The sequence below is a fragment of the Leptonychotes weddellii genome, chromosome 11 (genome assembly GCF_054177405.1).
Source record: "Leptonychotes weddellii isolate Sample4059 chromosome 11, ASM5417740v2, whole genome shotgun sequence".
Lineage (NCBI taxonomy): Eukaryota > Metazoa > Chordata > Mammalia > Carnivora > Phocidae > Leptonychotes > Leptonychotes weddellii.
The window spans coordinates 81,517,567-81,540,617 of record NC_138379.1 but is presented as its reverse complement, the minus strand read 5'-3'; the positions used below and the strand labels follow the sequence as shown (position 1 = coordinate 81,540,617).

At 57.3% G+C, this 23,051-nt stretch overlaps 2 protein-coding genes across 4 annotated transcripts in view; both read left to right on the top strand.

Moving 5' to 3' along the window:
• The first annotated feature begins 26 nt into the window (after positions 1-26).
• On the top strand, positions 27-13,621 carry ABCG4 (ATP binding cassette subfamily G member 4). Of its 3 annotated transcripts, XR_004077681.2 has the most exons (16): positions 27-251; positions 998-1,247; positions 5,113-5,230; positions 5,346-5,478; positions 5,612-5,662; positions 5,882-6,027; positions 7,206-7,329; positions 7,455-7,569; positions 7,750-7,892; positions 9,489-9,587; positions 9,810-9,978; positions 10,076-10,176; positions 11,294-11,452; positions 11,622-11,740; positions 11,864-13,438; positions 13,543-13,621. XR_004077681.2 is itself a non-coding variant. In XM_031034922.2 (15 exons), exons 2-15 carry the CDS (start codon positions 1,010-1,012, stop codon positions 12,087-12,089), a joined length of 1,941 nt encoding a protein of 646 aa, XP_030890782.1. In that variant the 5' UTR covers positions 27-251; positions 998-1,009; the 3' UTR covers positions 12,090-13,621. The 3 variants fall into 3 exon arrangements, 2 of the variants coding, with proteins under 2 accessions (XP_030890782.1, XP_030890783.1); XM_031034922.2 differs by having other exon boundaries at positions 11,864-13,621; XM_031034923.2 differs by lacking the exon at positions 27-251 and adding an exon at positions 4,289-4,343 and having other exon boundaries at positions 1,141-1,247; positions 11,864-13,621.
• A 3,919-nt stretch (positions 13,622-17,540) lies between these two features.
• The window catches only part of NLRX1 (NLR family member X1), an 11,362-nt gene continuing 5,851 nt past the window's right edge, over positions 17,541-23,051 (top strand). The window contains exons 1-6 of the mRNA XM_081797356.1: positions 17,541-18,367; positions 19,528-19,655; positions 20,199-20,268; positions 20,710-20,798; positions 21,371-21,990; positions 22,391-23,047. Coding sequence (XP_081653482.1) covers positions 19,586-19,655; positions 20,199-20,268; positions 20,710-20,798; positions 21,371-21,990; positions 22,391-23,047 — 1,506 coding nt within the window. The 5' untranslated portion in view covers positions 17,541-18,367; positions 19,528-19,585. The remainder of the gene's footprint in view (positions 18,368-19,527; positions 19,656-20,198; positions 20,269-20,709; positions 20,799-21,370; positions 21,991-22,390; positions 23,048-23,051) is intronic.

The following is a 23,051-nucleotide window of genomic DNA, read 5'->3' as shown; positions in this document are numbered from 1 at the left end:
GCAAGCAGGAGCTGGGAGGAGAGCGCAGTCGCCCGGCGGGCTCGGGAGGACACAGCGCCCAGCACCGGGCTCTGGGACCCGGCTGTGCGCAGCCGAGTCGGGGCGCGCCCCCATCGCCCCTCCCCATCATTGTCATCTCTCCGCGGACCTGCGGCCCGGGCCCTCCCCGGTCGCCCGCCCCGCCCCGGCCCCGCCCCGGCCCGCGCCGCCGGGACCGGGAGCCGGGCCGCGGGTGCCGCAGCCGGAGGCAGGTAAGGAGGGCCCGGAGTCTCCATCCCCGGCCCGCGCGGCAGCGCTAAGCTTCTCGGTCCGCACCGGCCCGGGGGCGCGTCAAGGTGACTAGGCATACAGGAGATAGGGAAGGGGGGGAGCCCGCCACGGTGGGGGGCTAGTTGGCGGCGGCGGTGGGGGAGCGGTGGTCTTGAGTCCCGGTGGTGCGCCCGCCTTTGGGGAGAGTCCGGGACGCGGCGGGAGGGGCCGGCCAGGGGACGCGCCCCGGGATGGGGAGGGGGATGCAGCGGGAGGCCCAGAGCCTCCTCTTCCTCCGCCTGCCCCGGGTCCGCCCTGCGCGCAGCCGGCTACCCTGACCTCCTAGCCGGCAGCCGCGGCCGGCCGCCCCTGCCCTCCTCCCCGCCCCCCAACCCTCCAGTCCCCAGGGGCTGCTGGCCTGCGGGGTAAGGAGATTAGAGCCGCCGCGGGGAGGTGGGGGGGGGAGCGGGTGAGGGCTTCCAGGGGCCGGGCTGGGGCCAGGCTGGGGCCAGGCTGGAACTGGGGCTGCCTGGACCGAGGAGAGGTCGAGACCGAGCGTAGCTACGCGGAGAGTGGGGGGCAGGAGAGGGCAGATGCTCTGGCGGTGGGAAGTGGGGTGCTCCCAGTAGCGGATCTGCCCTGAGAAGGAGGCGGGGAGTGGGGGTGGGGAGCATTAGAAAGCAAGGGAGGGAGCTTTGAGCCAGGGCTTGGGGGTCTGCCCCAAACTGAGCAGACCCTCTCCCTGCAGGCCCGCGGCGCGATGGCAGAGAAGGCGCTGGAGGCCGTGGGCTGTGGACTAGGACCCGGGGCCGTGGCCATGGCCGTGGCGCTGGAGGACGGGGCGGAGCCCCCGATGCTGACCACGCACCTGAAGAAGGTGGAGAACCACATCACCGAAGCCCAACGCTTCTCCCACCTACCCAAGCGCTCAGCGGTGGACATCGAGTTCGTGGAGCTGTCCTATTCCGTGCGGGAGGGGCCCTGCTGGCGCAAACGGGGTAAGGGAGCAGCCTGATGGGGAGCTGTGGAGCCCCCAGGAGTTGCCTCTTAGAGAGCAGGAGGTCTGGGTGTCCCCTGTTCACCAAGTTCCGCCCCAGGGGGCTCTGTGGGAGCACTGAAATCTCAACCCTCCACCGACTATGCACACAGCTGACCTGCCAGGTCTGTGCTCCCCACGCACCTGTGAGCTTGGTGGGACACTAGGTTCAACTGGCTATTGAAGCTTTCCTCCTCTAAGATGACACTAGAACCTCTGGTCCTTAGGTAGTCCTGGAGGAGTTTACCTTTATTTTAGGTAGAATTCCTGCCTTTGAGGCTTGGTATGAGAAAGTTCCGGGCTCTGTTGCAGTCCTCCTCAGTGGTTAGCAACATCCTTGTACCTAGAGAACACTGCTAATGTTAAAAGATGTTCTCATTCCTGTCATCTTACTTCATTCTTGCTGAAGTCCTCCAAGGTAGGGAGGGTGAAGGTTTAGCAGGATAGGTGACATCCCCATGTTACTAATAAGGAACCTGAGGTCCAGGGAAGTTGAGTCACTTGACCAGTGCCACACAGCTAATAAGTGGCAGAGCTGGGACCAGAAGTCAGGTTTGCCAGCTCTCTGTGTATTGTTCTTTCCTTCTTAACTTCCCTGGTCTGGCATTCACATCTCCTCCTCTTTTCTCTCATCCGCACAGGTGGGTCAGGTCTGGGGCTCTGAGCAGCCCCTGGAGTCCTTGCCCCGCCTGCCCTGGGCAGCTTGAGCTGGGAATAGAGAAGCTGAGGGTTTTGTTTTGTTTTGTTTTGTTGTTTTGCCCGGAGCTGGGTGTGGGTCAGGGATGGGGCTGGGACATTGTTCTCTGAGATTCAAGAAATAAGTTTGGGGTGCTTCCGAGCAGGGCTGAGCATGAGCTGTCTCTGCATTCCCCACCCTTGCTCTCACGAGTGACCAAAAGGTCCCAGGGCCTGAGCCAATGGAAACTGAGGCCTCTGGGCCCCCTGCTGGGTGCCCTGTCCCAGAGCAGCCTCTGGGCCCTGAGATCAGCTCTGGGCAAATGAGGAGGTGGCCGTTATTCCTATCGCCCTGTTTTCCCTCAGTTTTAAGGAGACGTGAAGATAAGAAAGAAGTGTAGCTAGATGGACCGGTTGCTTCAACCCACCAGCCAGACTGGCACCCCTGACCAGGTGCTTCCTCCTTTGATCCTGCCAGCCCCAGGCTCTCTACTGTCCATTTTGCTGTCTCTTCTGTCCTTTGCCCCTTTCTTTGCCCTCTGTCCTCTTCTCTTTGACTTGTGTTTTCACTGGAGTCCCTCTCCCCTTGTCTGGAGGACAGAAAGCCGTTAGAGGTAGGCAGAGAGGAAGAGCGAGGGATGGGAAGGGTGGTGTCTGCCTTGCCCAGGTAAGGACTTGCCACCCATCTCCCCTAATTATATAGGATGTTTCTTGTTTTTCAAAACACTTTCCCATTAATTACTATTCAATATCTCACTGAATATTCACAATAACCCTATTATGCCTTGGGAGGAGCTATTACTGTCCTTATTTTATAGATGAGGAGACGGAGGTCCTCAAAGATTAAGTGACTTGACAAAATTGCGAGAGTTACTGACAGAGGCAGGACCAGAACTCTGGTGTGTTTTTATCTGGAAGGGCTGGCCGGCCCCTCCCGTGATGAGCAGCTGGGGAACAGCAGGAGTTCAAAGCCGCCTGTCCGCTGGATGACCTTGGGCCATCTCCTTAGCCTCTCTTGGACTCACTTTCTCCATCTGTAAACAGGGACGATAAGAATTGTCCCCGCACAGGCGTGTTGTGAAGCTCAGCTGAGAAGTTATCTGTGCAAATGCTTGTTGAGAGGCAAGTGTAAGATGATATTTGTATTAGGCATCAGTGTTCAGTCTGGTGCTTGGCTCGGATTAAATGAGGGGAAGGTTCATCATCGCCTGTTTCCTCCCCTGCCAAAGAAATCATTTCCTGTGAGTGGCTCTGGAGGGTGTTTGCGGGAGTACACAACCACACGTCTTTCTGATTGAGGGTGACGATCCCTGAGGCCGAGGGATGGAACTATGGCTTCCCCCTCCCAGGAAAGAACTTGCTGTGTGACCTTGGGTGAGTCGCTGGATGTCCCTGGGCCCCAGGTGGCTCATCCATGTTGCCATAGCAGCAATGCAAGTGATGTGTCTGTAAACTCTAAAGCACTATCCGGGCAGGTGGTGTGATGGGGACCCCACAGTGGACAGCAGCTGAGCCTCCTTCTGAATGGATGTGTCCAGAGGGACAGCTGGGTGTGGTGGAGGGAGGGTGAAAGATCACATCCCTTCACTGTCTCTGCTAAGGAGGTAGAGGGGAGAGGGAATTGAGCTCTGGGGGGGGGGGGTTGCGGAGGAGGGTGGTAGGCCCCAAAATCTCCAGTAGAGCCTTGGTGTTTCTGCCTCAGTGAGGCAGGTCTGCAAGCATAGAAGGCAAGTCTTGCCTCGTGGGCTCCCTCCTTCCTCTCCGCCCCTTTGTTTCCCCAGGTGACTCCGTGTAGTCTCTGACCTCTGCTTCCTGGCCTGTGTTGTCCATATGCTCTCAGGTAGCAGAGCTCTTCCTCCCAAGGACTGGAGAGCCTCCGACTTTCCTCTCCATTTTTGAATGCTGCTCATCCTTCAAGACTTTGCTCAAATGCCACTTCTTCCACGAAGCCATTCCTGATTTTTCCCTTGCCCCTCCACCCTCCTCAGTTCCATTTTCTGCATTCTCATCGTACATTATTTGTTCTTCTGTTATAACCCTTATTTTATCTCTCCTCAGATCCACAGATGTTTTCCATCTTTTTAACCTAGACTATGACTTTCTTGAATGCAGGAAATGTGTCTTCTTCATTTTTTTGTCCAGTGTCTGGTACAGAGCTTGGAAAGTAGTAGACATCAATAAGTGTTTGTCAAATAGAATTAATAATAAAATGTCACTTTTTAAATGTACTCTATGTGCCAAGCACTGTGTCATATGCTTTACATATATTATCTCATTGCATCTTTATAACAACCCTATGAGATAGGTACTATCATCCTCATTTTACAGATGAGGGACCTGGAGCTCAGAGAGGTTAAGCAACTTGCCTGAGGTCCCACAGCTGGTAAGTGTGGAGCCAGAATTTGAACCTCGATCCACCTGACTCCAAATCAATGCTCTTAATGCATATGCTGCCTCCCAGGGAGTGAATGAATCATGAGATTTTTACCGGGCCGTGGTAGGGGCTGCGGAGATGAGCCTTGTGGGCCAAGCGAGCACAAAGAAGGCCTTTTCAGAATGAGGCAAAAGTTCTGAGAACACATGTTCCTAGAACACACCGTGAGCACCTAGTACATGCCAGTCTGCTGAGGTCACATAGATGAGCAGGACACAGGCTCTGCCCCCAGGCAGCTCACAGACTAAGAGGCTGGGGGACAGAGGCAAGGGACGGGCACATCAAATAGCAAACATGCTAACATATGCAGAGTGCTGTGCGAACACAGAGGACATTTAACCAGCTCACTCAGGCTGACGGTTGGCGAAGTCTTCCTGGAGGGAGCGAGAGTGACTACTGTGTTTATAGTGGGGGAGCAGGGTCGTCTATAAACTTGACCCCCTCTCCTTGCCCGTCCGTGAGGAGTGGAGGTCTTCCCATGGCCTACAGGAGAGTGTGCTTACCTCTGGTACTTTGCTGTGAGGACCTGGCCCTTCTAGGGGAACAGGCGGAGACGGGGTGAATATCATTGCCCCTCGGAAGGTGTTTCTCCATCCTCATCGATCCCCCCTGAGTAGGGAACTGTCTCGTTCACTAATAGCCAGGGCCGCTCCTCAGAGTTTCGGGTGCCTCTGTTCACTGTAACCCTGATCACAAGTTCCTCCCTCCCTCGCCGCAGGTTATAAGACCCTCCTCAAGTGCCTGTCGGGTAAATTCTGCCGCCGGGAGCTGATTGGCATCATGGGCCCCTCCGGGGCCGGCAAGTCCACGTTCATGAACATCTTGGCAGGGTACAGGTGAGGACGAGGCCGGGGTGGAATGGGGCAGGAGCCAGGAAGAAGGATCCCCTGGGGAGCACAGAAGGTATTCTGAAGTGGCCTTGACCCCCATCTGCAACCAATGGGCCTGCAGGGAGTCCGGAATGAAGGGTCAGATCCTGGTCAACGGGAGGCCGCGGGAGCTGAGGACCTTCCGCAAGATGTCCTGTTACATCATGCAGGATGACATGCTGCTGCCACATCTCACCGTGTTGGAAGCCATGATGGTGAGGGCTGGCTGGCTGCTCCCTCTCCCAGCCTCCGCTTCTGTCTGCCCTCCCCATCCTCCCCGGTGGCTAGGGGTTCAAGGCAGGGCCCTCCTCCCACATATATCTGACCTGCCTACTCTCTGGGCCTCAGGTCTCTGCTAACCTGAAGCTGAGTGAGAAGCAAGAGGTGAAGAAGGAACTGGTGAGTGGGGAAGAGAAAGGGGCGAGAACAGGAGAGCTGCCCTTTCTGTGCTTCAGAGTTCTAAAGCCCTGAGTTGGGGGGTGGGAGACTGGACGCCAAGGCTGGGACACTGGAGGCCAAGTGGACTTGAGGGAACGCTTCTTTAAATCGGGGTGTGGGGGGCTGGGGAGGAGCAGAGATTCTGAAGCTGACCTGGGGTGGGTGGGGGGGCTGGGCCAGGTGACGGAGATCCTGACGGCACTGGGCCTGATGTCCTGCTCCCACACGAGGACAGCTCTGCTCTCCGGTGGGCAGAGGAAGCGCCTGGCCATCGCCCTGGAGCTGGTCAACAACCCGCCCGTCATGTTCTTTGACGAGCCCACCAGGTAGTTCTCCCCCTCCTCTCCCACCAGGATGCCGCCTCCCCTCGGCCCTGAGCCAGGGCAGGAGGCCACATCAGCTCCACTGCTGGAGACCAGAGTCCCTGTGCAGCAACCTCCTGGGGCCAAGATAAGGGCCTCCTCCTCATCCATCCCTGCCAATCCTGTTGCCGTAGAAGCCCCATCCTTCACGCAGGCAGAAATCCTATGTCCTCCTTGACGGATGCCTCCCTCTCCTTCTCTTCCCCACCGCCAATCAGTCCCCAAATCCTGCTGATTCTACCTCCTTTCTCTGTCTCTCAGATGCGCCCCACCCCCATCCCGAGTGCCCGTGCTTAAGTTCTGGACCTCATCAGCTCTTGCCTGCATTTCTGCCACAGACTCCTACCTACTCTGGTCTTCAGTCTCTCCCAGCCAATCCTCCCTCCAAACTGCAGCCAGGGAGCGCTCTCTAAAACACAAGTCGGTCAATACTCACTCCCCCGCTTAAAAACACACAGCGAGTCCCATTTGCCCTCAGAAGAAAGTCAGCGGACTTACGAGGTCCCGGTCTGAACCTACTTCTCCAGCCTCACATCTTGCTTCATGCTGTCTTGTATTTTATGCTCTAATAACACCGAATTGCTTATACTTCCCTGGGCCAGCCATGTGTTTCATGCCTCTAAGCTTTGCACATGTTGTGTCTTCTGTCCGGGCTGCCCTTCACCACCATGCCTGCCCTTCCACCTTCAGCTGGCTCAGCTCCTTCTTCCACACGCACTCAGGAAACTTCTCTGACCACCCTCCAACCCCTGTGTGGCATTCCTGAAGCCTCCCCCTCGTCGTCACCCCGTGTTTCTACAGCATGTTCCACATCATCTCCAATGATCTGTGCGCTTCTCTCTCTCTCCCTCCAGACCAGAGCCTATGTCTTAGCTATCCATCATGGTAATCCCAGCGCCGGCCATTCAGCAGGTGCTCGCTCCATATTTGCTTGTTAAACTGAATGGCGCTCTGGGCTTCTTGGTACCTCCAAAGGCCTGCATCATCTAGTAAGGACAGGCTATCGGGGTGGCCAGAGGGACTCCCTTCTGGGGATGCCAGCTCCATCCCTGTCGTAGCAGCTGCCCCACCCCAAGCACTCCCTTCTCTTGGCTCTGCCCACCTCACCCCACCCCCTCCCCCCGTGGCCTTTCTCTGGACAGTGGGCTGGACAGCGCCTCATGTTTCCAAGTGGTGTCCCTCATGAAGTCCCTGGCCCAGGGGGGCCGTACAATCATCTGCACCATCCACCAGCCCAGCGCCAAGCTCTTTGAGATGTTTGACAAGGTGAGTGCTCTGGACCTCCCAGGGGACTGGCCTGAGGTGGGGAGAGGGAAGGGCGTCAGGAGAGGTGCTAGTGGGGTCCGCCTAGTCCACGGTTGTGTCCTCCTCACCCTTCCTTTCTGCCTCAGCTCTACATCCTGAGCCAGGGTCAGTGCATCTTCAAGGGCGTGGTCACCAACCTGATCCCCTACCTGAAGGGGCTTGGCTTACACTGCCCCACCTACCACAACCCGGCTGACTTCAGTGAGTGGGGGGGGCCTGGGCTGTGGTGCTGGCCAAATCTGGGGGATCAGGTCCTGCACTTGGGCCTCCTTGGGGAGGTCTCACTGTCCCCTGCCTTCCCTGCGCACCCATGGAGGGGCTGGCTTGCCCTCAGGAACCAAGGAGGGATCTTAGCCAAGCACTCCCCTCCGTGTCTCCCAGTCATCGAAGTGGCCTCTGGAGAATATGGAGACCTGAACCCCATGCTGTTCAGGGCTGTGCAGAATGGGCTCTGTGTCATGGCCGAGAAGAAGAGCAGCCCTGAGAAGAACGAGGTCCCCACCCCCTGCCCCCCTTGCCCTCAGGTGAGTAGGGTTGGAGAGGGCAGAGAGGGAAAAGTGGGGGAGGGCAGAAGGGACCCTGGACGATGGCCCTGCCAAAGGAGCTGTCCCCCAGAGGCATCACAACCATTAGGGACCAGGAAGAACTCAGAACTTGGACTAGAGCTACTATGAACAGCTGTGTGACCTTGGGCACGTTGCTCGACCTCTGTTCATTTATGTGTTCAGCAAATTCTTTTTTTTTTTTTAAAAAGATTTTATTTATTTATTTGAGAGAGAGAGAATGAGAGACAGAGAGCATGAGAGGGAGGAGGGTCAGAGGGAGAAGCAGACTCCCTGCCGAGCAGGGAGCCCGATGCGGGACTCGATCCCGGGACTCCAGGATCATGACCTGAGCCGAAGGCAGTCGCTTAACCAACTGAGCCACCCAGGCGCCCAATATTCAGCAAATTCTTACTAAGCATCTGTAGTGTGTTGTCCTCAGTGCCGGCACGGGCCACCTGGTAAGCAGACCCGATGCTGTGTCTCTTGCCTCGTGGCCCATGTGTCTTGCTGTCATCTCCAGCCCAGAGGTGATGACCCTGAGCTCCAGGGTTATTGGGAGGACTAACTAGATCATCACATGAATCTCTTTGCACTGTAGCTGGTACTGCTGGTGTTCGTTCAGGGCTGGTTCTCTTCCCTAAATGAGATACTGTGACCCTTGGAAGCATCACCTAACTGAAGGAGAGCTCATGCAGCAAGTCAGTACAAACAGACGGCGGGCTTGCGCAGTAAGGGAGCATAGGCGAGTTCCTGGTGTAGGGCCACCGGGAGAACGGGGAGCTAATGCTCAGAAGTCCCAAACTCCCCAGGGGCTCACAAGTGAGGGTTTTTAAGGCCAAAATTTGGGGCAGGGGTCTCTTGAGAAGGTGGTTGTCGTTGACCGGAGACACCTGAGGTCACACGAGCGGGTGCTCTGGTGCTGTTTCTTCTGGTCCCCGGAGGTCTTTTCCATCTCAAGAGACTTGGAACCTGAAAAATATCCTTCTTCCTTATGTTCGAGATTTCGTTCGGTCCATCTGGTGATTATGTCTTCAGGGTAGTGCTGATGAGCCACTTGTAAGCTAGAGGGGTTGCATTCCTACAGGTCCCTTGGCTGGCCCCGCCGTGCCTGGGGGCGATGCGACCTCTAGTGTTCATTCCTTCGTCTGAACTGACAAGCTGGATGCCAGCTTCAGAAACCAAGAGGGCTAGTTGTGTTTGCTGCCGTCATCATGATCCTTGTTTAACACGACCGCAGCACTGGTAGCATAAAGCTACTGTGCCCTTCGGGTAAATGTCTGTTGATGGAGTAAAGACAAGAAGAGGAGTGACTGGCCTACTCGGCCCCCACAGTGCCCTCGACGCCCTTGCTCTTTCCTCCCTCTCAAGTGTTTCCTCGCTCCAGATCTCGCTCCAATGCATGACCCTGAGGCCAGCTTCCAGGCACTCACCTCAGTGGTGGAGAGTTTCCCATCAGTACGGCAGGGAATGGAGGACCCCTGCCCTGGGGAAGGGCTGGAGGCTTTTCCCATCGCTGCGCTGGGTGTGCAGTGGGTGGGTGGGGTACGCTCGCCTGATCCAATGTCCTCTCCCCAGGAAGTGGATCCCATTGAAAGCCACACCTTCGCCACCAGCACCCTCACACAGTTCTGCATCCTCTTCAAGAGGACCTTCTTGTCCATCCTCAGGGACACGGTGAGGCACCAAGTTGGGGGAGAGGAGGCTGGTGCAGGCCTGGCTCTTGGGGGGCACAGGATCTCAGCAGCTGGGATGGGAATGCCCCCCGCCGCCAGCCAGCAGTCTCCCAAGGCACTATGTGTCTCTGGGTCTATGTGTCCTTGAGGGCAGCTCTGAGTTCCTAGCCCAGTGTGGCCTGCCCATCCCTGGCGCTGTGGCCCATCCCCTCTCCTCACTCAGGTCCTGACCCACCTGCGGTTTGTGTCCCACGTGGTCATCGGCGTGCTCATTGGTCTCCTTTACCTGCACATCGGTAACGATGCCAGCAAGGTCTTCAACAACACTGGCTGCCTCTTCTTCTCCATGCTGTTCCTCATGTTTGCCGCCCTTATGCCAACCGTGCTCACCTGTGAGCAGTGCCGCCCTGGGCGGGGGGGCGGGTAGCGGGGCACAGGGTCGGGGCCGGGGGGGTCAGACAGCTGTGCCTCACCCGCGTGGGTCCTCAGTCCCCTTAGAGATGGCGGTCTTCATGAGAGAGCATCTCAACTACTGGTACAGCCTCAAAGCATACTACCTGGCCAAGACCATGGCCGACGTGCCCTTTCAGGTAAACCTCTTCCTCCCTCCTGGCTGGCTTCTCCCATCCTTGCTTGCTAGCCCCCTTCCACCCCGTCACTGGCCGTCTGCTCTTTTCCTTCTCCTCACTTGGCAAATCGGTGGGGAGTACCTACCACGCACCAGGCTCTGTGCCGGGCACGGGGATCCGGCAATGGATAAGACAGATGTGATCTTGACCTCGTGGCACTGATGTTCTTGCGGGAACGACCGATGACAGACGGTGATGAAAACATTTACGAATGATTCTGGGGATCTTAGCCGCCGCGGTGGAGGGTAGCTGGCGCGGGCACTCAAGTCTTACTGCTGCTTGTTAGCCCCGAGACATGGGCAGGCCGCCTGTCTCTCGCTGCTTCCGCGTCCCCATCTATCAAGTGGGACGATGGGAGTATCCAGCTCGGGATGGTTTGTGAGAAGTCAGTGAGTTAATACACATAAAGGACTTAGGCTAGTGCTTGGCACGTGCTAAAGTGCCCAGTAAGCGTTAGCCGGTTTGGGTTGGTTTTATTGCACTAACCGCCCCCCACCCCCCTGTTCCAAGTTCCGGGGCCACCAAAAATCTGTAGGGCAGCTGGTGTGCAAATGAGAAAAACCTGCCCCTTCCTCAGGGCCGATGCTGCACCACGGACGGTGCAGAAGAGCACAGCTGGATCTCGGCGTCTGGTGGCCTCTTGAGTGGGCACCTGGTACAGGGAACAGCCGACATGACTGTCCACGCTAGGCTTGGACACCGGCCCCCAGGACTTGATAGCTCAGAGGGGGACGACACGTGTTCACGTGTAGAGTGAATCATAGACCCAGAGACACATAGTGCCTTGGGAGACTGCTGGCAGAAGAATAAGCTGGTCCAGTTTAGGAGCTCAGATATGGAGACGTCACCATGCCTGAACTGGTCAGAAGGGGCCCAATGGGAATGGCGACACCGGAGGAAGCAAGGGGACACGCGTCAGCCTGGGGGGACAGCACACACCGAGCGTGGGGGTGGCAGGACTCAGCACGGATGCTCTAGGAAGAGCTGTTCTAGGGGCTCCTGCCCAGGTGGCGTGGACGGTCTTGGCCGCCGTGGTCCCGGCCAGTGCCCCCTGCTCAGGCCCGTGCCCGCTCCCCAGGTGGTGTGCCCGGTTGTGTACTGCAGTGTCATGTACTGGATGACAGGCCAGCCAGCCGAAACCAGCCGCTTCCTGCTCTTCTCCGCCCTGGCTACTGCCACAGCCTTGGTGGCCCAGTCTCTGGGGCTGCTGATTGGAGCTGCCTCCAATTCCCTCCAGGTGGGAGGGCTGGCCCCCTGGGGATCCGGAGAGCGGATGGGGTCTGGTGGGAGGAAGCAGGGGCTGACATCAGGAGTGGAACAGATCTGTGGGGAACCGCGGGCCACCCGGGTCCTGGGTCTGTCCCGGTCACTCTTGTGATGGCCCGGTCCCCTTCCCTCCCCTCCAGGTGGCCACCTTTGTGGGCCCAGTTACCGCCATCCCTGTCCTCTTGTTCTCCGGTTTCTTTGTCAGCTTCAAGACCATCCCCACTTACCTGCAATGGAGCTCCTACCTCTCCTATGTCAGGTCAGTGCCGCGGCAGGAGCCCAGGCCCCAAGGAGGAGAGAGTTGCCGCTGGGCCCTGGCAGTTTGCCCAGGGAACAGTGACCCTATGCTCTGTATCCTGCTCTGATGTCCCCGCGTGCACAGGTATGGCTTTGAGGGTGTGATTCTGACCATCTATGGCATGGATCGAGGAGATCTGACCTGCTTGGAGGAACACTGCCCTTTCCAGAATCCGCAGAGTATCCTCCGAGCGCTGGATGTGGAGGATGCCAAGCTCTACCTGGACTTCCTTGTCTTGGGCATCTTCTTCCTGGCCTTGCGGCTGCTGGCATACCTTGTGCTCCGTTACCGGGTCAAGTCGGAGAGATAGAGCTGTGCCCTGGCCTGCGCCCCAGCCCCCGCAGCGGAAGCCCCCAGCCCCAGCCCTCTGGGACTGTTTTAACCTTGTAGACTTTGGCACTGGTTGCTGGTGCGGCCACCCCTCTCTCAGCTCCTCCACAGGTTGGCCACCGGACTGTGCTCCCAGCCGTGGCCGTGGCCGTGGCCACAGGGGCTCCAGCCCTCCCCGACATGCCCAGGAGTCTTCCCCAGTTGATTGCAGTTTGTAGCTTCCTCCCTACTCTCTCCAACATCTGCATGCAAAGACCACTAGGAGGCTACCACCCTCCTTCCTGCCCTCGGCACCCTCCTCTGTTGTCTGCCTGGGAGCCCCAGGTTCTCCAGGCCCCCATTTACAACTGACCAAAGTGGCCCCCTCTGGGGGTCCCCACCACACAAGTGTTTGTAAACTGGGCTGTTCTAAGGTTCAGGTTCCAGGGCTGGGCCCTGGTGGGGTCCCCTAGAAGTCCCATTTGGACAATGGAACGGAGCAGGGAAGGCTCTGGAAGTCTCTTCCTCCTCCTCACCTTCTCCCTACCCCCAGACCTGGCTGATTTGGACAATCTGCTGGAACAGAAGCTGGGTTTTCTGTCTGGGTCATCCCTCCCAATCCTGGGGATTGGAGAGGCCTGGGGCCCTGGGATGCCCCGTCCCCTTCCCCGTCTCCTTCCCTGTCCCCTTTGGTGGGGGGAGGGTCTGGTGGCACTTCTGCAATAATGTGTGTGTCTCTCTCCCACCTGCCACTGGAACTGGAGAATGCACTTTATTCTGGGGCGTGAGTAGGAGAAGACCAAGCGTCCTTTCTTGCTTCTCCTGCCCGGTCCTGCAACACTCCCTCCCCTCCCCAGAGTTACAGGCACATACATGTGAACAGGCAACCTCAGCCTGGCACACACACGCGGTCCCCCGCGGCTCCGAGGAGGAGTGATGGTGCCGTGGTAGGTGCCGTGGGAAGGGCAGTGCCCACCTCCTCCGGGGATGCCGCTTTGACTGCACGGATGAGGCTGGTGCCGCCCAGGGTGTCCCGGGACCCGGGATCTGCAGGTGTCGACCCCCGAGTCTTCTTTCCCCTCCAAGCCAGGGGTGGCACAGGGCATTAGCTCCCCGGAGCTCAGGAGCCAACACGAGCACAAGCATGGGCATAAGTTGGCCTTGGCCACTGCCACCCCGGGGCCCTTCTTTTGTGCGTCAAGTTGGCATTCTCACTCCCCTGCCCCTTCCCCAGCCGCTTGCTGCTCATTCAAACTCCTGTCTGGGTCTGTCCACACCCTTCCCACCTTCCCATCAGCCGATACGTCTGGGCACCAGAGCGACAGACACAGAGCATGTCTGGCTTTTGTGGTAGGTCCAGGCTCACGCCACTTCTGATTTCCCCTTCCCCCAGGGCTCTCCCCACTGCTTATTCCTGTGCACACACCACTCTTCCTTCTCTTACCCTGCCACAGATCCTCCCCATCGTCCAGAGATGCCAGTTGTATTTGTGGGACTTCACCCGTTATTAATAAAACCTATATTTATACAGTATGCAGTGCATGAATGTGTCTGGCTGTGGCTCCTGGTTCCGTGGTCTGTGATGGGTCTTCAGAGCACTTGAGAGAAATCTGTGAGCTTTAGAGTGTTTGGGGCAGGGAGGAACCTCCATACTGTTTTCCAGAGTGGTTGCACCAGCTTGCATTCCCACCAACAGTGTAGGAGGGTTCCCCTTTCTCCGCATCCCCGCCAACATCTGTCGTTTCCTGACTTGTTAATTTTAGCCATTCTGACTGGTGTTGAGGTGGTATCTCATTGTGTCTTTGATTTGTAGTTCCCTGATGCCAAGTAATGTTGAGCACTTTTTCATGTGTCTGTTGGCCATTTGGATGTCTTCTTTGCAGAAATGTCTGTTCATGTCTTCTGCCCATTTCTTGATTGGATTATTTGTTCTTTGGGTGTTGAGTTTGATGAGTTCTTGATAGATTTTGGATACTAGCCCTTTATCTGATATGTCATTTGCAAATATCTTCTCCCATTCTGTCGGTTGTCTTTTGGTTTTGTTGACTGTTTCCTTTGCTGTGCAAAAGCTTTTTATCTTGATAAAGTCCCACTAGTTCATTTTTACTTTTGTTTCCCTTGCCTTTGGAGACGTGTCTAGCAAGAAGTTGCTGCGGCTGAGGCCAAAGAGGTTGCTGCCTGTGTTCTCCTCTAGGATTTTGATGGATTCCTGTCTCACATTTAGGTCTTTCATCCATTTTGAGTCTATTTTTGTGTGTGGTGTAATGAAATGGTCCAGTTTCATTCTTCTGCATGTGGCTGTCCAATTTTCACATGGGTATGTTCTTGCCGGGTGATACACATCTCTCTCTTCAGAATTCACTGAGCCCTGGTTGTGCCCATGGTGGCGGGTATAGTCAGTGGTCATGAAGGGCAGTGAGAAGCAGGAAAGACCCTGGAGCTGAAGCTCTAGGATGAGAATGGCAGGGACCTCACTGAGCTTACCCCAGCTTTTTCTTTTTCTTCCTCTCGTCTCTTGCCCCCAGGTCATACTTAGCAGGGCTGAGCCATCGGCTACCAGGACGGCAAATGGGTTGGTAGCCTGAGGTTTGGAGTAGGCAATTGTCCAGAAGTCCTTGAAGGCTGGTGGCAAGATGACCCAAGAAACAGCACATTGTCTCACCCTCTTCCTTCCTGATCCTGAAGCTTGGGGACTGACAGGGGGGGGACTGGCATCCACCCTACTAGTGCTAAGTGCCCCAGGCTAGATGAGGGTCCCATCTATCACTGCTGGGGTGCCTGCCTGGAGATGGACCTTCTCATGTGGGCTTCAGGGTGGTAGTGGGAAGAAGTCAGAGTCATAGCTTCTGGAACTCTAGCTAGCTTTTAGAGGGCATTCCGGGAGCCACCCTTTCTCTGCAGTGATGCCTGCAGATGGCTTCTTAAAGTCCATGGACACAAAATCCCACCACTAAATAGTCTTTTTTTTTTTTTTAAAGATTTTATTTATTTGACAGAGAAAGACACAGTGAGAGAGGGAACACCAACAGGAGAGTGGGAGAGGGAGAAGCAAGCTTCCCGCTGAGCAGGGAGTCCAATGTGGGGCTTGATTCCAGGACCCTGAGATCATAACCCAAGCGGAAGGCAGATGCTTAACGACTGAGCCACCCAGGCGCCCTAAGTAGTCTTTCTTAAGATTCTTCCTCTTTACTTTCTCTTTCAAAATGTAAATACCCCTAAAAGAGTAAAACATTTATAAACTCACACTTCTATAAGTGCCCCTGGGAGCAAAAGGAGACGAACAGCCGTTCTGGAGCCAGCAAGGGCCATTCAGGCACAGAGAACATCTGTAGAGTGGCTCATGTATTTGCAAAGAAAGCTCTTTGGATTCTGACAATAACCCCATGAGGCTTCTAGGATGAGTATTATCATTTCCCCCTCTCACAGAGAAGAAAACCAAGGCTTGGAAAAGTGCCTTGGGCAAGCTCTCCAGATACTGTGCTCCCGCCGTGTGAGCCACCTGCGATTTCTCCCCCTGGTCCCATCGGCCCTCGGAGGTGTGGCACAGATGCCCTCAGCCCGGCCCTGCGTGCTTTGAAATGTGCCCCCTCTCCCTGAGTGCCAGCCCTTCCCGGACTCAGAGATCACTTCCTTCCGTGCAGCTACCTTCTGTGTCAGGGCCTGTGCCAGGGGCTGGAGGACAGGGATGCTTCAGGCTGTTCTCCATGCTATGGGTCTAGGGGACCAGGTGCCCCATCTTGAGGTCAGACGACAGAGCACATGCCCACAGCGTGACTCATGGTACTTCTGTTTGCAAGAGGCCAAATTATATGTTATTAATAAAGCCTCCATGGCTGTCATAGCCATGGGGGCAGGGAGGGGAACAGCTTGCTCTGAGCCACGTCCAGTAACTGCAGCCGGGGGCCTGTCCGCCTCGTGTGGCTAGGGAAGTGGAGTGAGGCTAAAAGACCCCCAGGTCTGAAATGTCACCCCTGAGACCCCATTCACAGTGTTGTTCTACCATTCTACTCCCCTTTTGGAGCGTCTCTTAAAATGAGAACGTGCCATTTTCCCTATTGTCTGGAAATGCCCTGCCCTTCCCAGACTTATTTTTTTTTAAGATTTTATTTTTTTAATTAAAAAAAAGATTTTATGTATTTATTTGTCAGAGAGAGAGAGCACAAGCAGGGGGAGCAACAGAGGGAGAGGGAGAAGCAGACTCCCTGCTGAGTAGGGAGCCCAATGCGGGGCTCGATCCCAGACCCTGGGATCATGACCTGAGCCGAAGGCAGACGCTTAACTGACTGAGCCACCCAGGTGCCCCTAAAGATTTTATTTATTTATTATTTGAGAGAGAGAGAGAGAGGGAGATTGAGAGTGGGGGAGGGGCAGGCAGAGAAGCAGATTCCCCAAGGAGCAGGGAGCCCATCGCAGGACTCGATCCCAGTACTGGGATCATGACGTGAGCTGAAGATAGACGCCTACTGGAATGACCCACCCAGGTGCCCCCTTCCCAGACTTGTTTAAGATCCAATTCAATGTCACCTCCTCTGCCAGAGTCAGTAACTTCCTCTCCCAACCTTTCCAAAGGCTTCCGTCAGCCTCTGAAGGACCATCATTCGGGCTACCTGGAGGGAAGCCATGGTCTGGTCCCTGCCTGCCTTGTTCTGGTTGCTCAGTACGAACTCAGTGAATGAACACGCATTCAAGTATAAATGAAAGATCAACTCTATCTTCAGTCTGGATGGAGAGTAGAGATCACAAAGCCCTCTTCCCAGCCCTTCCCCGAGGTGCCTCTCTATGGCTTCCCCATTGCACACCTCTGTTCAGTGCACATTGCACATCTATATTTGTATGTGGGGTGTGCCCTGGCTGTGGGCGGTGGATGGCTCTTCCATGGGTGACGTGAGCCCTGGGTGTGCCCTGTGTGGAAGCAGGGGGATGAGGGTGAGGACTTTGGGGACCAGGAAGCCCCAGGGCTAGGACAGGACTGGGTGCTAGACAAGAAGAGCAGGTTGGGGTGGGAGCTATCTCTCAGCCCTCATTCTTGCTCCTTTCTTGGTCAGAGCGACCAGAAGCCACACACAGAGGTCTGGGGTCTGAAGAGCGCCAGGTACAGAGGGAGGACCCAACAAGGCCTTGACTCAGATCTCTGCCAGGAGGTAGGCTGAGCAGGTGAAGAGGCCCAATGGGAAGAATGCCCTGGGGACGGGTAGGTGCCTCAGGAGCGGCCGAGGGGCGCGGTAGGAAGACCCAGGCCCGGGACTTCTGGTTCCCGCCCTGCCCCTTCCTCATTAGGTCATCCCGCGCAAGTCAGGTCACCCCGGGGCGCCTCAGCAACTCGGTCTGCACAATGGGCCGAACAGCGAGCCCCGCCCGGGAGGGGAGGTAACCGGCTGGCCCTGGCGCGTGGTCACCTGCAGAGGGCGCTCGGCGCGGCGGGGCCCGCCCGGGCGCAGGGCCGCGGCCACCGAGGGCCGGCGCGACTCGGGGGAGGGGGCGGTGGGAGAGGGGACGGCCCGGGAAGTCCCCGCCCTGGGCCCGCTCGCCGCGGATCCCGGCTCCGGTCGCCGTCCCCTTCCTCCGCGGGTCGCCAGCGCCCGGGCCGTCCTCCCCGCTGCCAGGGGGGGCCGGGCTCCGCGCAGGCGGGCGGGGCGGGCGGGACACGCCGAGCCGGGGCCTCTGGGAGGAAGCGAGAGACGCCGGCAGCCGCGGGTGAAGGCCCAGCCGGCTCCGTCGCCCCTCGCCCCCGACCGGGCCGCTGTTCGGGGCGCGCGTGCTGCGGGGAGTTCGTCCCCGGACCCGGAGGACCGAGCGGGTGCGCTGAGCGGTGGGCATGCCGGCCGCCAACCCCCTTGGGCTCCGAAGCCAACGGGAACGGGGAGAGCTGTTTGGGACCCAGTTTGTGTGTGTGTGTGTGTCGGGGGGGGGGGGCGGGGAGGTCTGGCCCCGTGGGAGCACAGCCCCTGCACCCTTGCTGCGGCGCCCCCTCCTTTCCCCTCCGGCCCGCAGAGCTGGGGTGGTCTTTGGAAATTGCCCTCACCACCGCCCCACCGGCTCCGCGGGTCCCATCTTGAGGCAGTGGCCCTGGAGCCGATTTGATCCCACTGAACTGGCTTTCCCGAGCTTCCTCAGCTTCCCAGGGCCCTCTCTTCTCCCTTCTCCAGCCCCTGGGACCTCTGCTCCGAGCCCCAGCCCCTCCACTGGTTGACCCTGCTGGCGGGTGGGCTCAGGGCAGCGGGTCTTCCAGAGCCTGTCCTGCCCTTAAGGAGCCACGTGCCAAATAGCAGCACGCTCCAGGTAAGGGGCATCAGGAGAGACTTCCCGGAAGAGGGGGCCTTTGAGCAGGGTCTTAAAAGATTGTGTAGCATTCTGATAGGGGAGTAAGGCCATTCCAGGCCCAAGAAAGTGTATGAACAGAGTCAGGGAAGTGTGGGCACGAATTTGGGGGGCCTGGCAAATGAGGTACAGGTTGGGGGCAAACTCCAAAAAACAGCTTGTGTGGGCGGTCAGGGGTTTTGGACCCTACAGGTAACCTAGGATTTTAGGGAGGTGATTGGTGGCTGGGATGAGGGATTGGAATGGGGTGGGGTGAGACTGAACGCGTTGGCTGGGAAGGAGAAGGAGGGTCCCCAGAAGTCCACAGAGGGTCTGAGGTAGCACAGGAGGGGCATAGGGACCATGCAATAGGACCAGGCTGGCAAAGCACTGGGAGAAGGAATCAGTAGGACTGTTTCAACTGTGTGATGGAGGGGAGAAGGTCTGAAGACCAGGAGGTCAGGTTCCTAGTCTAAATGTGTGATTGGGAAGATAGGCAGTAAAGTAACTAAAAGGGGAGGGGGTAAGGAGTATATGGGTGAAGCTGAAAGCACAGGCAGGATAGCCATATGGAGATGTCAAGTAGGAAGTTCATTCTTCCGTTTATTTATTATTTATGCCAGCCTCAAAGGCAGCTGACATAAAAGTCGCAGAGAAGATAAGATGATAAAATCATTAAAACTCAGCTAACAGGACCTGATAGCTGGGGGAAAAAAACACAGAGGAGAGTGGATAATTGTTCCTTGAAAATGTAGGTTCAGAAAAGCCACTGAAAATGAACACAGGACTCATCTGAGCTTGCTGGCAGCCAAGCAAAAAAAGGACATCTAAATAAAGCAGCAGTGCACTAGGGCTGGGACTCAGGAGAAAGGCAGCCATGAAGGCTCAGGGGGAGAGGGGGAGGGGGTAGGAGATAAAATGGCATCTGTCAAGTGGGGGATATAGGAGAAAGAGTCAATCCGAAGGCCAGCCAGGCCAGGGCGTTGGCACTGCTGACATTTAAGGAAGGGCTGTTGCTCCCCGAGGAGGAAGGCCTTTCTGTAGCCTGCACAGGGAGGTAGGGGTGGGAAGGGGTGTGTGTGTGTGTGTGTGTGTGTGTGTGTGTGTGTGTGTGTGGTCCCTTCACACAAGTCTTCTTGCAGGGGAACAGGATAGAAGGTGGTGTGCTAAGTGCCCTGGGCTCTCACCTTCTTCCCTACCATGAGGTGGGGCCGCCATTTGCCCAGGGCCTCTTGGGGCTCTGGTCTGGGAGGAGCGCTCCAGTCAGCAGGTGAGCTGGAAGCAGGGGTTTCTGTCTCTACCTCTCCTCTTCAGAGTCCAGATGGTGTCTCCAAGAGAGCAGGGATCCAGACACCAGGTGTTCTAGCCCTGGCTCTGTGATTCATGTGCTGTTGGCCTTGGCAAGTCACCTCACCTCGCTGAGGTTCCCTTTTTCCCATCTTAAACTAAGGAAGTCAAGCTAGATGATCTTCGAGGGTCCCTGTAGCTACACGAAGTCTAGGATCACTTGTCTGATCTCATTTTGCATTCGACAAATATTTATTGTGTGCTGTGTGCCAGACCTTGTGCTAAGTTCTAAGTATGTAATTATAAACAAAAACAGATGTGGTCCCTGCTCTCATGGAGGGGGGTGGGGCAGAAATGAATGTTAATCAAATAATCATACAATGAGATATAAAACCGCATAGTAGCTGCCACAAAGGAGCAGTACGTGATGCGATGAGAACAAATGCCGGGGGATTTGATATAGACGCGAAGTCTGTGTGTTGGTGGGGTCTGGATGTTATTTCTTTCTTCACCTTTCTCTCTGTAGATGAACGAATCCCCTTCCTGATCCACTGGAGTTGGCCCCTTAAAGGGAAGCTTCCCATTGGGCTCCCTAGGTGAGGCCTCGGGGTCATGCCTTAGAACACATCTGGGCACAGCAGAGTAACCTGGGAAGGGTCAGGACTTGGAGAGGGCTTGACCCCCTCCCCCCCCCAGGGTGACGTTGGTTTTCTGGGAATGATGAGGGCAGAGTCAGCTACCAGGCCTCAGACAAAGTTGGTTTACTTTATCTACAGGACAAGTGACAAGGGCAGCCAGAGGGGGAGGATCTGTGGGGGAAGTGGGTGGAGGCTGGCAGTGGCCAGCCTGAGTTCCAGGGGGCGAGATCTCAGTCCCTGGGAAGGGTGTGAGAGTCAGACAAGGCTCTCGACTTGGGTGTCCGGGGTCAGGCCTAGATCTCAGGGAGCTAGAAGTCCAGCAATTCAGACAGGCCTGGGCTCTGAGCCTGTCCAAAGGCTGAGCCCAGGAGCAAAGCCCCAGCTCATCCTTGCTCTCAGGGCCTTTGTACGTCACCGTGGAAGCTCAGCGGGCAGTGGTCCTCCATCAAGAAGCCATGGAAAGTTGTTCCAGAGCATCTCTGCATCGGGTAAAGGGACCGACTGCTCAGTCGGCCTGAGGGGAGGGGCTGGCTGGGATCCCAGTGGTGGGGGAGTGGGAGGTGGGGAGTTGGGTCTGGAGGGAGAAGCAGGCAGGAAGAAGGAGGCGTAGAGGATCCACTGCCATCATCCATCAGTGGGCAAACCCTACCCCCGTCGCCCATTGTCCACCTGTCCACGTCTCCCTTCCTGCAACACGTGTGCAGTGCACACTCACCGCTCTTACCATATGCAAAGCACTGGGAGGGATACATCATCCCTTCCCTCAGCAAACTGGGTCTAACAGTCAAGTGGAGATGGCGCACAGACAACCACAAAACCATTCAACCCAGTTTTGGCAGCACTTGTCTCATGGCTTGCCCCTTTCTGCCATGGGGGTTCCAAACTTTCTGGACAGTCTGTTGTCTGAGAGAGTCCTGTATACATAGCACCGTCCTGGGTCTCTGTGTCCTGATGCTGCACCTTGCTCTGTGGCCTGACCCTACCACCGCCCTGGCCAGCCCTAAGCTCCTGCATCTTGCAGCCTCTTTCCTTGACCCATTCCCCTTGCCTTCCCATCCAGAAGCTGTCCAGGGCCACCGCCGGCATCTGGCCGAGTGGTTCAGCCGGTTGCCCAGAGAAGAGCGCCAGTTCGGCCCGACCTTTGCACTGGACACGGTCCACGTAGACCCTGTGATCCGCGAGAGCACCCCGGATGAGCTGCTTCACCCATCGGCGCAGCTGGCCCTGGAGCACCAGCCCCCCCTGGCCGGGCTCCCCCCACTGGCCCTGTCTCAGCTCTTCGACCCCGATGCCTGTGGGCGCCGGGTGCAGACAGTGGTGCTGTACGGGACGGTGGGCACGGGGAAGAGCACGCTGGTGCGCAAGATGGTCCTGGACTGGTGTTACGGGCGGTTGCCGGCCTTCGAGCTGCTCATCCCCTTCTCCTGCGAGGACCTGTCCTCCCTGGGCTCTGCCCCAGCCTCCTTGTGCCAGCTCGTGGCTCAGCGCTACGCGTCCCTGAAGGAGATCCTGCCTCTGATGGCTGCTGCTGGGTCCCGCCTGCTCTTTGTGCTCCACGGCTTGGAGCGGCTCAACCTCGACTTCCGGTTAGCGGGAACAGGGCTTTGCAGTGACCCCGAGGAGCCAGGGGCACCAGCTGCCATCATTGTCAACCTGCTGCGCAAGTACATGCTGCCCGAGGTGAGCGGCCTCCCGCCCCGCCCCGCCGCTGCTGCCCCTAACTCGTCCCCTAAGGACGCTGGTGTCCCCAGCCCACGTGTTTATTGGGGTGGGAGCACAGGCTCTCCGCTATTCAGACCTGCCCCTCCACGTCCCGGCTGTGTGTCTTTGAGCAAGTCCCTCACTTCCCCAAGCTCTGTTTCCTTCTCTGCTGGAGCTATCCCGATCAAATGAGATCCTGCCCAGGAAGCACCTGGAGCAGGGCCCTGGGTTGCAGCGGGGGCTCGGGCATAGTTAGAATTATGGTGCTCATCCTCATCCTCATCCTCATCCTCGGACGCTCGGTCTTCAGGGGCTCTCTGGGGAGTGAGGCAATCAGGACGCGAAGGTCCTCCTTAACCCTCAACCATGCGCTCCCCAGGCCAGCATTCTGGTGACTACCCGGCCCTCCGCCATCGGCCGAATCCCCAGCAAGTACGTGGGCCGCTATGGTGAGATCTGTGGCTTTTCTGATACCAACCTGCAGAAGCTCTATTTCCAGCTCCGCCTCAACCAGCCGGACTGCGGGAACGGAGCCGGGGGTGCGGGTGTCTCGGCCACGCCAGCTCAGCGTGACAGCCTGGTGCAGATGCTCTCCCGCAACCTGGAGGGGCACCACCAGATCGCTGCCGCCTGCTTCCTGCCCTCCTACTGCTGGCTTGTGTGTGCCACCTTGCACTTCCTGCATGCCCCCACGCCGCCCGGGCAGACCCTCACGAGCATTTACACCAGCTTCCTGCGGCTCAACTTCAGTGGGGAGATGCTGGACAGCACTGACCCCTCCAAGTTGTCCCTCATGGCCTATGCAGCCCGAACCGTGGGCAAGTTGGCCTACGAGGGGGTGTCCTCCCGCAAGACCTACTTCTCCGAAGAGGACGTCCGCGGCTGCCTGGAAGCTGACCTCAAGACGGAAGAAGAGTTCCAGCTGCTGCATGTTTTTTGCCGGGATGCCCTGCGGTTTTTCCTGGCCCCGTGCGTGGAACCAGGGCACCGGGACACCTTTGTGTTCACTGTGCCTGCCATGCAGGAGTACCTGGCCGCCC

Coding starts and splice junctions, on each gene's coding strand:
- ABCG4 (XM_031034922.2), top strand. CDS start 1,010: ATGGCAGAGAAGGCGCTGGAGGCCGTGGGCTGTGGACTAGGACCCGGG. Junction 7,570..7,749: donor CCACAACCCGGCTGACTTCA/GTGAGTGGGGGG, acceptor CGTGTCTCCCAG/TCATCGAAGTGGCCTCTGGA. Junction 10,177..11,293: donor TGGCCGACGTGCCCTTTCAG/GTAAACCTCTTC, acceptor CCCGCTCCCCAG/GTGGTGTGCCCGGTTGTGTA.